The 15,847-nt window shown below is 48.2% G+C and overlaps 1 protein-coding gene across 3 annotated transcripts in view; it reads left to right on the top strand.

Annotated features, from left to right (window-relative positions):
* The window catches only part of GABRR2 (gamma-aminobutyric acid type A receptor subunit rho2), a 41,073-nt gene that overhangs the window by 11,246 nt on the left and 13,980 nt on the right, over positions 1 to 15,847 (top strand). The window contains exons 2-6 of one of the 3 annotated variants that reach the window (XM_058566644.1): positions 12,466 to 12,533; positions 13,846 to 13,919; positions 14,009 to 14,232; positions 14,983 to 15,065; positions 15,268 to 15,408. In XM_058566644.1, the coding sequence (XP_058422627.1) occupies positions 14,018 to 14,232; positions 14,983 to 15,065; positions 15,268 to 15,408 (439 nt within the window). In that variant the 5' untranslated portion in view covers positions 12,466 to 12,533; positions 13,846 to 13,919; positions 14,009 to 14,017. Of the gene's footprint in view, positions 1 to 12,465; positions 12,534 to 12,714; positions 13,920 to 14,008; positions 14,233 to 14,982; positions 15,066 to 15,267; positions 15,409 to 15,847 lie in introns of those variants that run through there. The other 2 variants (XM_058566645.1, XM_058566643.1) reach the window with 2 other exon arrangements.

Raw genomic sequence — 15,847 nt, forward strand, 5'->3', positions numbered from 1 at the left:
GCTGCCCTCCCCTGGGATGCTCGTGCTATTGAAGTCCTTTACGTTCAATTACTTTGCCCGAAATGATAGATTGTTCTCAAGAAGCTAATAGCCTGCAGAGCAGAGAGATGATTAAATGCAATCAAGCGACACAGAAGCAATGTAGGACGGCTCTACTGATGGAGTGGGGGAGATGAGGAAGTGCTCAGCTCTGCCCAGAGAGAGGATCAGAGAAGGAGAGGATCAGAGAAGGAGAGGATCAGAGGAGCCTTCCCTCAGGAGGTGAAGCTCACAATGAGTTTGGAAAGACGCGCAGTGGGTGACTCCAGCCGGCGTGGAGAAACCTGGGAGGTGGGTGCTTACTGATAAAGGTGTAGTATGTCAAGGGAACGTGAGCGGCTCCGTGTGGCTGCACTCTCTCATGCGTGTGCGTTTGTGTGTGTGTGTGTGTGTGGATGTGGGTGTAGATGTGGAGGGAGTGCAGGGCCTGGACAGAGAAATAAGGCTGGAGCGCCGGGCAGGGGCGGCTCTGGGAAGGCTCTGGACTCTTGGCAGCACGGCCCAGGCTGAGGAGTGACGGGAGGAGAACTGTGCTTTAGAAAGCTCACCGTGGGCCTGCAGGAAGGATACTGGAGTGCTCCAGAATGGATGCTGGCGACGGGCTGGCCACTTTAGCAACGGTCCAGACCAGAGCTGATGAGGGATTAAGCTAAGGCTACAGAAAGATGCAGAGGGATCTGTGAGATGCTTGGTGGGGAGATAGCCTCAGATGGAATCCGAGGAACCTGGGACACCGTGTCTGACCTGGGCGAGACCGTGCACTGAGATGGAGCACCAGGGAAAAGCAACTGGGAAAAGATATAGTAACAGTTGGCAGATGGCCCGTGCACAGGGGCGAGGGCAGAGTGTTTAATGAAGGTCTGTTGACAAAGGCGTGGGCAGGTTCAGGGAAACCAGCCAGCTATGGTGAAGCCCGTGGGGCTGGAGGAGTGGGGAGCATTAGCAGGCTGAGGCTGGAAGGGCGAGGGGAGGCAGCAGTTTCCTGTATCTGGAAAAGGAGCTGCAGCCTGTGGCCCTCTGCAGGGGGTGCTCTGGAGAGAATCAGTTCCTCTCCCTCTCCTCCTGCCTTCTGTACCTACTGGCACCATCATCTGCTGAACCCAACCAGAAGGCAGAGGGCAAGGGCCTGTTGTTGTCAGTGGCAGCCTTGGGCATGGGCCAGGGGGCCTTGCCATGGACACACACCTGCCCTCAGGGTATGGTCTGTGGGGCCAAGAGGACGTGCCCACCTGGGGTCTCCCTTCTAGGCCACACCTGGGACCTGGGACCCAGAAAGATCTTTCCACACAGCCCTGAGCCTGCTTCCAGGACCCGCACAGGCCTCTTCGATAGAGGATCCCCCAGGGGGGCTGCACCATGCATGTGCGCACACCTGGTCCTGAGACGTGGCTGAGCGGTGGCTGCTGGAAGGGGGTAGTTTGGAGCTTAGATACAGGGCGGAGTGTCCACATGCACACACAGGAGGCTCTTCTCTGTGTGGGGTGCTGCTTTGGTTGGGAAAAGAAGAAAGGCAGCTGAGAAGTGGGGCCTGTTCTCCCTGCCCTACCTTATGCCCCACCAAACTCTGAGGAGACTGAGAGTTCTGAAGTCGGACTTGGCCTTCCAGGTGGGTGTGGAGGTGTATTTGTTAAAGAAGTAGGACCGGATATTTGCAGTGTTTTAGCTTGACTTATGACCTTTAGCTATTTAAACATAGGGCATAGGGGTCTCTAGTGGTACTCTTGCCTAGGGACGGGCCTGCAAAGTTGGGTGTTGTCCATCGATGCTACAAATGTTGATGCAGCCCCCCAGCACAGAGCAGGGCAGAGCAGGGCAGAGCAGGGCGGCGAGTGGGTCTGGAAGTGTAAACTGAGACTGCCCAGCACAGACCCAGAGGTCAGTAGCGTTGAGTGGGTTGCGACTGAGTGAGTTGGGGAAGACTAGGGGACTGGACCCAGCCTGTGACCGGGGGCAGGTTGGGGCACTGGCTGGACTTGTAGTGCCTTCCACATACCAGCTTCTAGAACACAGAAGAACCCTTCCTGCACTAAATTCAAACAACCAAGGGCTGAGTTTAGGAGAGAAGGCAAGAAACATTGGCTCCTGTGCTTCCTTGAGATAACAGCAAAGCCCAGTGCTTCCGCCTTCACCAAGTGAACCTGCGGATTTTCCGTCAGCTCTCTCTCAGGTGACTCACACTGGGGAGCTGTGGAGCCCTTGCTGATTTTCCCTCCTTCTCCCTTCCAAATCAATCATGTTGAATCAATTAATCCCTCAAACTGTGACTCAGATCTGCCCCCTCTTTCCCCTGTGTCACCCCCTTCCACCACACCTTCTCAATGTGTTCTTGGTGAAAAAACCCTAGACATTGCAATGGTCTGTGACCCTCCAAAGCTCAATCCTCCCCAACAACGTCTTATGCTTTAGTATTTCATTTACATTTAAATTGGTTAATAACCTTAAATTCAATTAAAATTTTCTCTTTAGGAGGCAATAATGATAAGAAGGTTGGAAGCACTGCCTACACCAACACCATGGCCCCCACCCTTTGTAGCCAGGTTCACCTTCTGGAAACACCCCTTCCTTGCGCTGCTTCCTCAGAAACTTCAGGGCTTCCCATTTTCTACAGGATGAAATGCAGCCCCCTCTTCTGCCTGCTGGGTCCCGAGACCGCCACAGTCTGGCCCAGCTGGCTCCTCAGCTCACTCTGCTCTTCCCACCGGACAAGGACTCTTCTCTCCTAGAATGCTCTGTCCCTGCACAGCTGTGCTCGTTTGGTCTGTGAGCATCTGTCCACAGCGGCCTCTCTGTGCCATCCTGCTTCATCCGACATCTGTCCGTGCCTAGAACCCAATTTAATTCCTTTACTCTAACACGAAGCGTCTCTTGGCTGCTTTGAACTAAGACCTTCTACTCCTTTGAAATCATTGCACAGATTCATTCTTTCACTCACTTATTGGTTAATTAATTAATTTGTTCACAGCATAATGATTAAGAACATGGACTCTAGGTTTTTGGTTGTCCACTCCTGCATAATAAACCACCCTATGACTGTGGCTTAAAAAAATAGGCATTTTTTTGCTCACAAATCAGGTTGACTGGGCTCAGCGGGGCAGTTCTTGCTTGGGGTTCTCGTGATTGCAGTCAGATGGTGGCAGCTGATGGTGTCATCTCAGAGGCGTCTCCATTCTCATGTCTGTGGTGGGGCCGGGAAGACTAACACTGGGCCTGAAACAGCTGGGGCTCCTCGGGCATCATGGCATCATTCTCATCATTCTCCCTCGCTCTAGTCTGTCTGTAACCTGGCCACATGGTGGATGAAGAGAAACCAGCAGAGAGTGGAAGTTTCACAGCATCATCATTCCTGCTGCATTCTATTTGTTGAATCAACCACAAAGGTCGACCTGAGTCCAAGCGGAGAGGAATTAGACTCCATCTCTTGATAGGAGGAGTGTTAAAGTATTTGCACACATGTTTTAAAACCACCACACTGGGTCTATGCTGCCTGGATTGGTCCAGACCTCAGCTTTGCCTCTTCATAGCTGTGTGACCGTGGCCAGGTCCTGAGCCTCTCTCTTCCTCAGTGCCTCACGCTTAAAAGGGTAATAACAGTACCTGCTGAGAGGGTCGTTCCAAGGATTGAATGAGCATTATGTGTGTAGCTTTTGGCAGAGTGCATGGCACGTAGGAAGTGCTTAGTAAATGTGCTTAATAAATAAATAAGTGCTTAATAGCTATTTTTATTGATTAGAATGCTCTGTGCAGCAAAATTCAGGGTTAGAGCAGGGGTCTGGAGGTGGACCACCTGGGAGCAACTTGTGGTTGTGACTCCCTCTAGCTGGGGACCTCTGTCACCTTTCTAGGTGTCAGGTTCTTACCTGTAGGACGGGGGTAACATTAGTACCTGCCTCAGTGGGTTGTTGTGAGGATGGACTCAGGGGTCCTACGTGAAGCAGTCAGCACAGCCCGGCACAGCAGCGTTGGGGTGCGTGAGGACAGTGATGGTGCATCCGTGCATCAGGCACTGGATGCAGACGTGAAGATGTGGCCCCTGCCCCGACAAGCCCATGGCCTGGCCCCCTTGACACACATCACGTGCTCCCTCAGTGCCTCTCTCAAGGTTAGGGCTTGTCCTGCTGCTACTACTATGATCTGTTTCTGCTCACAACACTTCTGACACTAATGTGTGGATTTTCCACACCAAGTAATTCTCCAATTCTCCGCAGACACCAGCTGGGTGTCCTATAATTTAATTCAATTCTGATGCTAACTACCTGGAGTTAGTGTAGACTCCACAGGTTAAGGGCTCAGTCCCACAAGACTGCTTCCCCCTTCAGACACCAATTGCAAGTGGTGGGTCCCCAACCTACCTGCACTTCTGTCTGACTTGACTACAAAATTAGGGGTTTCCATAAGCCCCTCCTCAGGTTCAGTAAGTTGATATAATGGCTCATAGAACTCAGGGAAATACTTAGCTTACTATTACTGGTTAATTATAAAGAATATTATAAAAGACACAGATGAACAGCAAGATGAAGACGTACATAGGGTGAGGACTGGAAGCGTTCTGAGCACAGGGACTTCTGTGTCATGGAGTTGGGGTACGCCACCTTCTCTGAATGTGGAGGTACTCACCAACCCAGAATCTCACCGAACTCTGTTGTTTAGTGTTTTTATGGAAGTTCCATTACATAGTACTGATTGATGAAATCATTGGCCATTGGTGATTAACTCAATCTCCAGCTCCCTCCTCTCTTCAGAGGTTAGGGTGTGGGGCTGGAAGTTCCAACCCTCTAATCACATGGTTGGTTCCCCTGACAACCAGCAGCCATCCTGAAGCCATCTAGGGGCCCACCAGGAATCACCTCATTAGCACAAACTCAGGTATGGGTGGTAGGGGTTTGTTATGAATAGAAAAAATGCTCATGGGGCCAGCCCCATGGCCAAGTGGTTAAAGTTTTACACGCTCTGCTTCGGCAACCCAAAGTTTGTGGGTTTGGATGCCAGGCGTGGACCTACATCACTTGTCAAGCCACGCTGTGGTGGCAACCCACATACAAAATAGAGGAAGACTGGTACAGATGTTAGCTCAGGGTTACGCTTCCTCAAGCAAAATTAAAAAAAACAGGAAGATTGGCAATGGATGTTAGCTCAGGGCTAATCTTCCTCAAAAACAAAAACAAAAACAAACAAACAAAAAAAAGATGCTCCTCTCGCCCCTATCACTCAGGAAATTACAACGGTTTTAGAGCTCTGTGCCAGGAACCAGGGAAGAAGACCAAATATATGTTTCTTATTATATCACAATATCACAAGTGCTGTGTCACTTTGCAAGGTTATTGCCTAGTAACTTCTCCAGCTAGACTGTCTCCAATGGGATGCCTTCCTAGGAATTTTCTAGGGTAATTCTGACACCCTAGAATATCATCCAAGGCTTTTCACCTTGGATGATACTCTAGAACCACCCCCGTTTAAGGTGCCCTCTGTGTTTGGGGCCCCCAGACTGTGGGCACAGACCCTTCCTGTTGCTTTACTCTGTGGCCTCCTCCCTAGGAGGTGTTCAACCCTAGACTTCCAAGCCGCAGGAGCCTGGCAACCAAGGCCCCAAACGCCACTTATCTGACCCAGGGGAGGCCAAAGGAGCCAGCTCAAGGCTCTGTGGAGCTGTGGTCTCCTTTTTTGAGTGTCTTTTGGACCTCCGTGGCTCTGCATTCCCACGCTGGGTGGGGTTAGTGCTTCACTGTTACGTTGGAGGGAGACTGGATGGGGGAGCTGGTAAGCTAGGGAGAAAGCCGGCCCTCTGGGGCTCTTGAGGCTTCTTCCCAGGAGCTACTGCCCTTGGAGGAGACCCCTTTGACCCTTCCTCAGTGCCCTTGGCCCTTCCCTTCTGGAGCACAAACCGTAACTTGCCGCCCACGCCCTGCTCCTACTTGCTCCTTCCCCTAAAATTAATCTCCTCGTCCTGGCCTCTCCCTCGCTCAGCCCATCCTCTGCAGTCTCCCTCCGGACAGTCCTACCCCTTCCCTCTCCTGACCCCATCACCATGCTCCGGAAGGACAGGATGCTCGGCAGTGGGGCAGGGCTGGGCCCCAACTAGACAAGTCTGTTTGGGGATGTTAAATTGAAGCACTCGGTTAGCTATCCAGCGGAGACTTCTTTTAGACTTTAAGAACAAGTAGGGTCAGAGTTTGGGTCAGAGATGGGGCTCAGGGGGGAGATTGAGAATCATTATCAGCTTTAAGGGGAGAGCTGGTTGTGTGAGGGGCCGAGTGTCTGCAGAGAAGAGAAGGGGCCCAAGGACCTCACAGAAGGAGCCAGGGAAGATCTGTCACAGAGACCGCAGAGGGAGGGAGTTTCAGCAAAAGAGGGTGGCCATCGGAGAGATGTCAGGGAGGCCAAAGCCTAGGAAGAGACTCCTCAATTCAGCAAGCGCGGTAGGGGCAGGAAGGGTGCCAGGGAGGAAGTGGAGACACTTGGTGGAGGTGGGATAGTGGAAGAGTTTGATAGCAAAAGGAAAGTGGTCACCAGGACATGGGACATTAAAATCTCACTTCTAGAAGTCTCCTTAAAGGTCAGTTGTCCAGTGGTTCTCAAACTTGAGTGTGGATCAGCATCACTGCAGGGCTTGTGAAAACCCGTACTCCTGGGCCCCACTGCCAGAGTCTCTGGTTCAGGAGGCCTGGGGTGGGGCCCAAGAATTGCATCCCTAACAAGTGCCTGGTGATGCTGATGCTTCCAGTGGAGGGGAGAGCCCGTGATCTAGGCCAGCCTCGCCCACCCCACCCCACCCTAGTCAGATGGTTCATTGCCCACCACGTGGTGCTCACTGCTGGCTTAGGAGGCAGTGCTCGCTATGAGAAATGTGGCCGTATTTTAAAACCACTCGGTGGGCCCTGGACTCTAATCCCTGCCCTGAAGCCACATGAAGCCATCAAAAGCATCACTCAGCCTCTCAGTTCCCCTTCTGAGTTAGCAAATACCCCCAGGAGAAATAGGTCCAAACTTTGAGCCCATCTCCTTCGGCCTCTGTTTCCCTCCAACCACCCAATCCTGGCCTATTTTGTTAACTTCGAAGTCTTCAGAAAGAAGTTTTTATATTTTGTCCAACCTTTTACTTTTCAACAGAAATATTAGTGAGAATTACTTAGCTTGCTGTTACTGAAAGTAGAAGTCCTTGATTGATTTTTTCAATGTTAAAACCAACCTTGCATTTCTGGAATAAACCTGATTTGGAAATGATTTATCCTCTTTTTTAAATATATCTCTGGATGTGATCTGTTAATATTTTGTCTAGGATTTTTGATTCTATGTTCATGAATGAGATTGACCAGTAATTTTGCTTTCTCATGCAGTCCTTGTTCTAACTTCATAAAATAAATTGACATCTTTTGACATCTCTTTTGATTTTTTAAAATATTCTTTTGATATTTTCTGGAAGAGTTTGTATAAGATTGGTCCTCCTAAACTTGTGGTAGACTTCGCGTTGAAGCTGTCTGGACCTGTTATTTTCTTTGTGGGAAATTTTAAATTACAGACTCAATTGTTAAAATAGTTATAGGATTTTTCAGTTTTTGTATTTCTCATTCTATCATTGTTGTTTGATATGTTGTATATTCCTGAGAATTTATCCATTTCCTCTAAATTTTAAAGGTTATTGGCAAAAAGTTGTTCAAAATAACTTCTTTTTATCTTTTTTACATTTGCAGTATATATGGTAATGTCTTTATCATTTCTGATATTAGCTATTTTTACCTTCTTTTTTGTTAGATCAGTCTCAGTGTTTTATTAATTTTATTCATCCTTTCAGAGAACGAATATTTGGCTTAATGATCCTCTCAGTTGTGTTTTTGTTTTCTATTTCAATACTTTCTATTCTCACCTTTATTATTTCTTTCCATCTACTTTAATTTGCTGTTCTTTTCCTAACTTTTGAAGATGGATGCTTAGCTCATTAAATTTAAACATTTCTTCTTTTCTGATATATTCAGTTAAGGTTATAAATTTCCCTGTAAGAAATATTTAGCCTGCATTCCATGAATTTTGATATGTAGTACTTTTTTATCATTTAATTAAAATTTTCTAATTTTCATTATGATTTCTTCATTAACCCATGGATTTTCCAGAAGTATATTGCTTAATTTCCAAATATATGGGGATTTTTGTCATTAATTTCTAATGTTCATTGAGTTTGTACTTTATATACATTCCATTCTTGTAAAATTTCTTGAAATTGCTTTAAGGCACAGTATATGGTCAATTTTTGTAAATATCTGAAGATATTTGTTAACTGGAGTATTTAATCCATTTGTATGTATGTATGTATGTACTTATTTATTTATTTGTTTGTTTATTTATTTAGAGGAAGATCAGCCCTGTGCTAACATCTGCTAATCCTCCTCTTTTTTTGCTGAGGAAGACTGGCCCTGGGCTAACATCTGTGCCCATCTTCCTCCACTTTATATGAGACACTGCCACAGCATGGCTTGCCAAGCGGTGCATCGGTGCGTGCCCAGGATCTGAACCGGCAAACCCTGGGCCACCACAGCGGAGCGCACGCACTTAACTGCTTGTGCCACTGGTCTGGCCCCCTCATTTGTATTTACTGAATTATTTATATATTGATTTTAAATCTATCATCCTACTATGTCCTTTTTATTGCCCAACCTATTCTATGTTCTTTCTTTTCCTCTTTTCTTTCTTGCTTTCTTTTGATTTTATTTACTTATTTATTTATTTTTCCCCCAAAGCCCCAGTAGATAGTTGTATGTCATAGCTGCACATCCTTCTAGTTGCTGTATGTGGGACGTGGCCTCAGCATGGCCAGAGAAGTGGAGCGTCAGTGCGTGCCCAGGATCCGAACCCGGGCCGCCAACAGCGGAGCGCCCACACTTAACCGCTAAGCCACGGGGCCAGCCCTCTTGCTTTCTTTTGGATTAACTATTTTTGATTATTCCTATTTTGGTTTTCCTATTTTAGTTTTGAAAATACATACTCTTACTATTTTTTGGTGGTTCCCCAGAAAACAACATGAATCCTTGGCTTCTCATATTAGTATGTTAATTAGTTACTTTTACTGTTCTCTGGGAAAATGTAAAGACCTCAGAACACTGTCGCTCCATTTACATCCCTCCCTACTTAAATGTTATTTTTGTTGTGTATTTTTGTTTAGTTTTTTCAACTCCACAATACTTTATTAGTATTGTTTTATATAGTCAATGTTCACTTAGAATTATACATATATTTACCATTTTTGTTGTTCTTTATTCATTCTTCCCCCCCCCCCAAAGCCCCAGTAAATAGTTGTATGTCATAGTTGCATATCCTTCTAGTTGCTGTATGTGGGACGCGGCCTCAGCATGGCCGGAGAAGTGATGCGGCGGTGCGCGCCTTGGAGCAGAACATGGGCCGCCAGTAGTGGAGCGCGCGCACTTAACCGCTAAGCCATGGGGCCCGCCCTCTTTATTCATTCTTGAATCTCTGGGTTTTCCTTTGGGATCATACTCCTTCTGCTTGAAAAACATCTTCATTTAGGGCAGGAGGCCTGTTGGCAGATTCTCTCAGTTTTAATACTTTGTCTGAAAATTCTATCTTACGTTCATTCTTGAAGAGTCAGTGGGGAAGAAATGACATATATCTTTATTTCAAAACTGGATAAATTCCTAAGGTGTGTTTTCCAGGACCGCATGAGGAAAAATAATGACAGAAAGGCCAGGAACCAAGAAAAGCCCTTGGCTAAACATGTATTTCCCGTAGGCTGCCTTGAATTTGTCACCTCGCTGGCTCTGCTACCTGAAATCCCACCAAGGACTTCTATTTGGCTCACCAGATCCCTCTCTTAAAGCAGAACACCCCTCAGCAGTGTTAAGGGGCCAAGGCATGGTGCCTAGTTAGCTTAACTAGACTATATTCCTCCTAATACCTGATAGGACTCAGTCCTACTCAAAACATAAAATTGTTCAGAGAAGGAGGAGAAGGACCAGTGATTTGGAAGAATTTCTCGCAAAACCAGGTTGTTAAGGGCCACGAAATGGGGAGTTCACGAGAGCTGGGGAGTGTTAGCCCTGGGCGGTGGGGCAGGTCAAAGACAAAGGTCAACTCCATTGCTGCTTAGACCAAGGAGGCAGGGCCATCAGTTCTCTTCAAGCTTGAGGTGTGAGTCCCCCTGAATGCAGCTCTAGAGCCTCCTGAACATACAGATTGTTTACCTCCGACAACCAGGTTCACTGAGAACTTGACCTCCACTCCCACATGGACAATACCTCCAGAGCACTGACGCCACCCTCGCGGGCTTTATCCAGTTTCTCTTAGAACAGAGGCTGGAGCTGTGGAGAGCAAGGCAGAGAGACAGTAACAGACACCAAGCAAGCTGATATTTTATCTGGAAAATGTCCTTTGTCAAAACAAGCTCTTGACCAAACACTGTACCCATTATCTGAAAACCAGGCCCCTGGGAAGTAGGTCCAAAGAGAGTGATGGCTGTATTGTTTCTTCGCTTTGGCTCTTGGCACGACTGGATGTTGCAGGTCATGCAGCACTTCAGAGAAAGGGAGCGCAGGGGAATGGTGAGCAAGGTGGAGTACAGCACACCTTCCTTGAGAGGCAGCACTGCTGGGGGTTAAGAGCTCTGCTTGGGCCATTTGAATATGTCAGGCTAAGGAAGGGTCCAGAGGATGGGATGGGGAAATTAACCAGCCCACTTCCCTGATGGCCATGTTGGGAGCACGGAGCCCTGTGCAGGGGTGCAGGGGTCCGGGTACTGGGAGAGACCCTGGCCAGGCTGTGCGCAGACCTGCCCTGGTGTTGCAAGCCCCTCTGGAGAGAAAGGCAGACCAGTTAGCCCTGAGGAGGAGACCTTCTCCCCACATGGAACATTCCACTCCTGGCACCTTCCAGGCACTCCTGGAGCCTAGAATAAGAAGAGAATATGGCTTTCAGGGCATGAATTTCTCATGGGCCCTGACCTAAGTCATCAGTTGAGGGACACAGGAAAATAAAATGATCAGCTTACACCTTGATTTATCTGAGAGAGAAAAAGCAAAAATAAAGCATTGTGCTCATTTGTTTTCATGTTTTAGAACACAGAAAATATCCGCTAAATCCCGCTAGTAATAAATAAAATGCTCCCATTCTATCAGGCTCAGCCAAAAAGCCAAATCTTTAAAGCTGGAATTGCAAGTATTAACAAGCCTACGGGGGGGAGATTCGGGGGAGTCGGTGAGCCCATCCAATGCCCCGAGCCACCTCCATGAGGACCTCCTGCTGCCATTTTGGGCTGAAACTGAGGACTGAGCCTTCTAGTTCCTACTCAATGTCAGGATCTCTGATCCTCCTTCCCGGCCCATCACCGGTCTCAGCCCCTTCTAGTCCTTCTCACTCCCTAAGACCCAGACTCCTGCTGCCACCCTAAGGTTCTCCTGGCTCAGACCGGGTGGGTTGGCATGCCCTGGTCCTACACTCCCTGGCCGGGGCTCAAAGGACCCAGGTGCAGTGGGGCTGGCGTCCAAGATGCCCTCTCCCCAGGAGACTCTCTCAGAGACCTTTTTCACTTGTGAATGTAATGGCCTTCATTAACATGCTTGACAGACACAGATTTATGGTTTTCTCCATTCTAGGTTTAAAAATAATACTAATATCTAGAAAAATATTTTATGGAAGCATAACATACACACAGAAAAGTACATAAATTATAGGTGTACAGCCCACTAAGTTATCACAAAGTGAACCTACCCATGTAACCACCACCCAGCTCAAGAAATAGAACAGGAAGCCACAGGTAAACCCACAGATAAACACGGTTTTAGAAATCTTGCCTCAGGCCAGATAAAATTCAGTGCTAGGTGTCTGCACTACGTATGCTCGTACTTTTCATCCGACATGTCCTGAAAGGGTTTCAAAACCTTGCGCAGTGTCCTCTTTTGCTGCGATCTAACTGTGCACAGAGAAGATCTTGTCTCACACAGGGTGGAAGGCTTCTGGAGGGCAGGATCCCAGCTATGTGTTGAATGACTGAGTGAATCCAGCCCCCGGCGTGCAGGTGCCTCAACCCGGGGTTAGTGGCTCTTAAGGCTCATTCTGTCCTTTACAGATGTCACAGGAGGACAAATGACCAGGGTCTCTGCTCAGATACTAGAGCAACATTATTACCTCTGCCCTAGAGACAGCCCTGGGATGTAGAAAGGAGTAATCCAGCTCATGGACTCCTCCAACAAGCATGGATTAAACACCCAACTTGGCCCAGAAAGGCACATACAGGCAGACACAGTTCCTGCTCTCTCAGAGGAAGCTCGGGCACCCAACACGTCAGGAACTTGCAAGAAAACCTTATAGAATTGGAACCATTGCCTCACCCCTGCTCCAGTCAGACTCCCCAGGAGGAGGGTTGGGCTGTCTCCCAGCCAGGTGGTGGAGAGAAACGTGCCTTAACCAGCTGTCTTTGCTCTTCTGCAGGCCCTGCCATCCCGGTGGGCGTGGACGTGCAGGTGGAGAGCCTGGACAGCATCTCAGAGGTGGACATGGTACGCAGCGCCCATGGTGGGGCAGCCTCTGCGAGAGCCATGGCTGGTGGGGCTGTGGGGGTGCAGGCTGTGGGCAGAGCCGGGGCCAGAGGGGATAAAACTGGGAGGTGGAAGTGCAGTAAAGTCTAGAGCAGAGCTTCTCAAGCTTCATGGCCAAAAATAACTTGCAGAGGTGGTTAAACACAGATTCCCGGGCCCCGCCCTAGACTTCCTGATTCAGAGTCTCTGGTAGTGAAGCCCAGCACTTTACATTTTGAACACACTCCTCAAGTGATGCGAGTGGTCAGATGAACCGCACTTGGAGGAGCACGGAAGGTGGACGTTGTCAGACTGAAGTTCTGTACTTCTTTGATCTCCAGTGCCCGCCGAGAGCATAGCTTCCCTACGCACTCCTCGGCAGTGCCCAACAAGGTCGAGTGGAAAGGGAAGGCTCTGAAGAAGCCTTGTTTCAGCTGAGACCTGAAGGATAAAAAAGAGACAGCCCTGGGGAAGGCCAGAGTGAGGTTGGAAAAGGTGCCCGAGGCAGAAGAAACAGGACGTTTACAAACTAAAGGAGCAGGGCACAAAATAGGGAAGAGATGGGGTTGGAGAGGTGGGCGAGCCCTGCAGGACAGCCAGGAGGGAGGAGGCTGTGGTGGTGGAGCAGAAGTGGCCGCTACGCTCCGAGCCCACCACCGCCATGGATCTTTCCATCCTCCCTCCACTTGCTCCCAGAAGAGGTCTTTTGGGTGGTTATTGACTCATTTGCACTTGTGTTGTAGCTCTGGCTGTGGCGTAAGGCCCAACTCTCGGTTTAAGGATTACCTATTAAGGCAGGCGAGGAGACCCTTTTTAACAGAATAAGCTTTCAGGATGAAATTATAGTAGGTATGCAGCTGCCCATCCCCTCATCTGATCATCCCCCTGATTTTTCTATCTTGCAAATACTTATTAAGCACCCACTGTGTGCCTTTCTAGGCCCTAAAGTAGGGCCTGGGGATTCAAAGGTGAGCAGGACACAACTGTACCTTCAAGGATCTTACAAGTCCAATGATAGAAACTGTCCTAAATGGGACGCTTGACTGTCTAAGTTTCTCGAAGTGTCCACTAAGCTGAAATTGAGTGGTTAACCAGTTAGGTAAGGAGTCATGTGTGCAAAGGTCCAGGTGAGGTACAGCAGGGCTTTGGGGAAATCTCGCCCTGCTGGCCCCAGGCCAGGCTGTCAGCATCACAGCTGCAGGTTTCATTTGCAAAGCCTGAAGGATGGGCAGCTCAGTCTCCTGGCTCCAAACTCCCCATGCAGAAAAACAAGCTATTCTCTTTCCTATTGCAGCAGCACCATCGTCTTGGCCATCATCCCGCAGGGCTGCAGAACTGCCAGCTCTGACTCTGGAGGCAGAGGCTGAGGTATCCGTTACAGTGGTGGATGATGGGTCGATCGTGAGGAAGGAAGCTGTCTAAGCCGTTTCTATCTGGTCTCGCCCCGGCTCCCACAGGACTTCACCATGACCCTGTACCTGCGGCATTACTGGAAGGATGAGAGGCTGGCCTTCTCCAGCACCAGCAACAAGAGCATGACCTTTGATGGCCGGCTGGTAAAGAAGATCTGGGTCCCCGACGTCTTCTTTGTTCACTCCAAAAGGTCATTCATCCACGACACCACCACTGACAACATCATGCTGAGAGTGTTCCCGGATGGGCACGTGCTGTACAGCATGAGGTAATTGTCCATGCGATCATGGTTTCTTTGTCCAATGCCATTCTAATATGTGTGGCCCTGAAGAGTTTGTCACTGTGGTTGGGTCTGGGGGCTACACGATGTGGCTTCCTATGCCAGTTAGAACTCTCTCAAGATGAAATGGCCACCCTAGTAGCCAGTGACTTCCTATTGTTGGGGACCTTAAGCTTGAGTTAGGAGACTAGTTAGGTCTGAGTGAGTTGAGGGAGACAATGACCTTCTATGTACCTTCTACCTCTGAGAGCTTTTGATTCTAGTTTATTTGTATTAAAGATTTAAAAAAATAACAATAGCTACTGTTTATTGAGTGCTGCTGCAGATTGTCTTCTGGACTAACTGGAGGGATTACACAGTCTTACCCCACATCCTCCTGGCCTGCTTGTACAGTTCACCAGAATTAGATGCTAATAGCGTTGGGTGAGGGGTATGGAAGGGGCATAACGTCCTGGGCATCTCTGCAGGAGGCTGGCTGAAGGCAATGTCCAGAGAAGGGAACAGATGTGGTCTGTTAGCAGCTAACATCTGGGATGCAGGCAGAACACCAATAACATCTCTAGAAGTCAAAACTCTCAATGTTAAGGTTCTACAACTTACGTACCTGGGTTTCCAAACTTCTGCAGTAGACATGAGGAGGCATCTGCTCGTGGTCAGGTCTGTGTTCCTCTTACTCTGTGCATGCATGTGAGCCAATAACTCCCTGCACGAGCCCACATGTGCGTTTGGGTTGTCTAGGATTACGGTCACTGCCATGTGCAACATGGACTTCAGCCACTTTCCCCTGGACTCCCAGACCTGTTCTTTGGAGCTGGAAAGCTGTAAGTATCAATATTCCTAATGACAAATCTCGGCCTTATTCCCTCTCTGATCTTTGTGCCATTTTAGTAACCATGAGACTGAGTCCTGCCTACCAGGACCTGCTTACTCCTAGGCTGGTATGGGATTTCCCTGTTGCTTCCCCCTGCATCAGAAGAAGAGGAATCAAAGGAATCAAGTTAACCTATTTTCCTCTCCCCAAAGATGCCTATACAGATGAAGATCTGATGCTGTATTGGAAGAATGGGGATGAGTCCCTGAAAACAGACGAGAAGATCTCCCTGTCTCAGTTTCTGATTCAGAAATTTCACACCACTTCCAGACTGGCCTTCTACAGCAGCACCGGTAGCTAACTTTGCCATGGTCTGACGCAAATGTGAAACAAAACACTTTAGGATTCTTCCTCAGCCTCAACCTTTTCCCCTCCCAATGAAAATACATTATTCTTATTAAAATAATGCATGGTCCTACAAAACACAAATGGCACTTAAAATCAGAGAGTAAAAAAGTTGCTGCCCTCTGAAATCCCATGGCCAGAGGTAATCATTCCTAACAATCTAGGAGACACCCTTGCAGACATCCTGCTTTAATTATGTAATTTCACAAAAGTGCGGTCATATTTTACATGCTGTTCTGTGACCTGATTCGTTTGACTTAATAATACAGACAGATAGCTTTCCAAAGAAATGGATTTATTATCTATATTTAGATCTATAGACTCATTTTTAATACTTAGCATAACCTCTTCTTGGACTCTGGGCCATGTTTGAAGCTTCGAGAGGAT

The sequence above is a fragment of the Diceros bicornis genome, chromosome 23 (assembly GCF_020826845.1).
Source record: "Diceros bicornis minor isolate mBicDic1 chromosome 23, mDicBic1.mat.cur, whole genome shotgun sequence".
Classification (NCBI taxonomy): domain Eukaryota; kingdom Metazoa; phylum Chordata; class Mammalia; order Perissodactyla; family Rhinocerotidae; genus Diceros; species Diceros bicornis.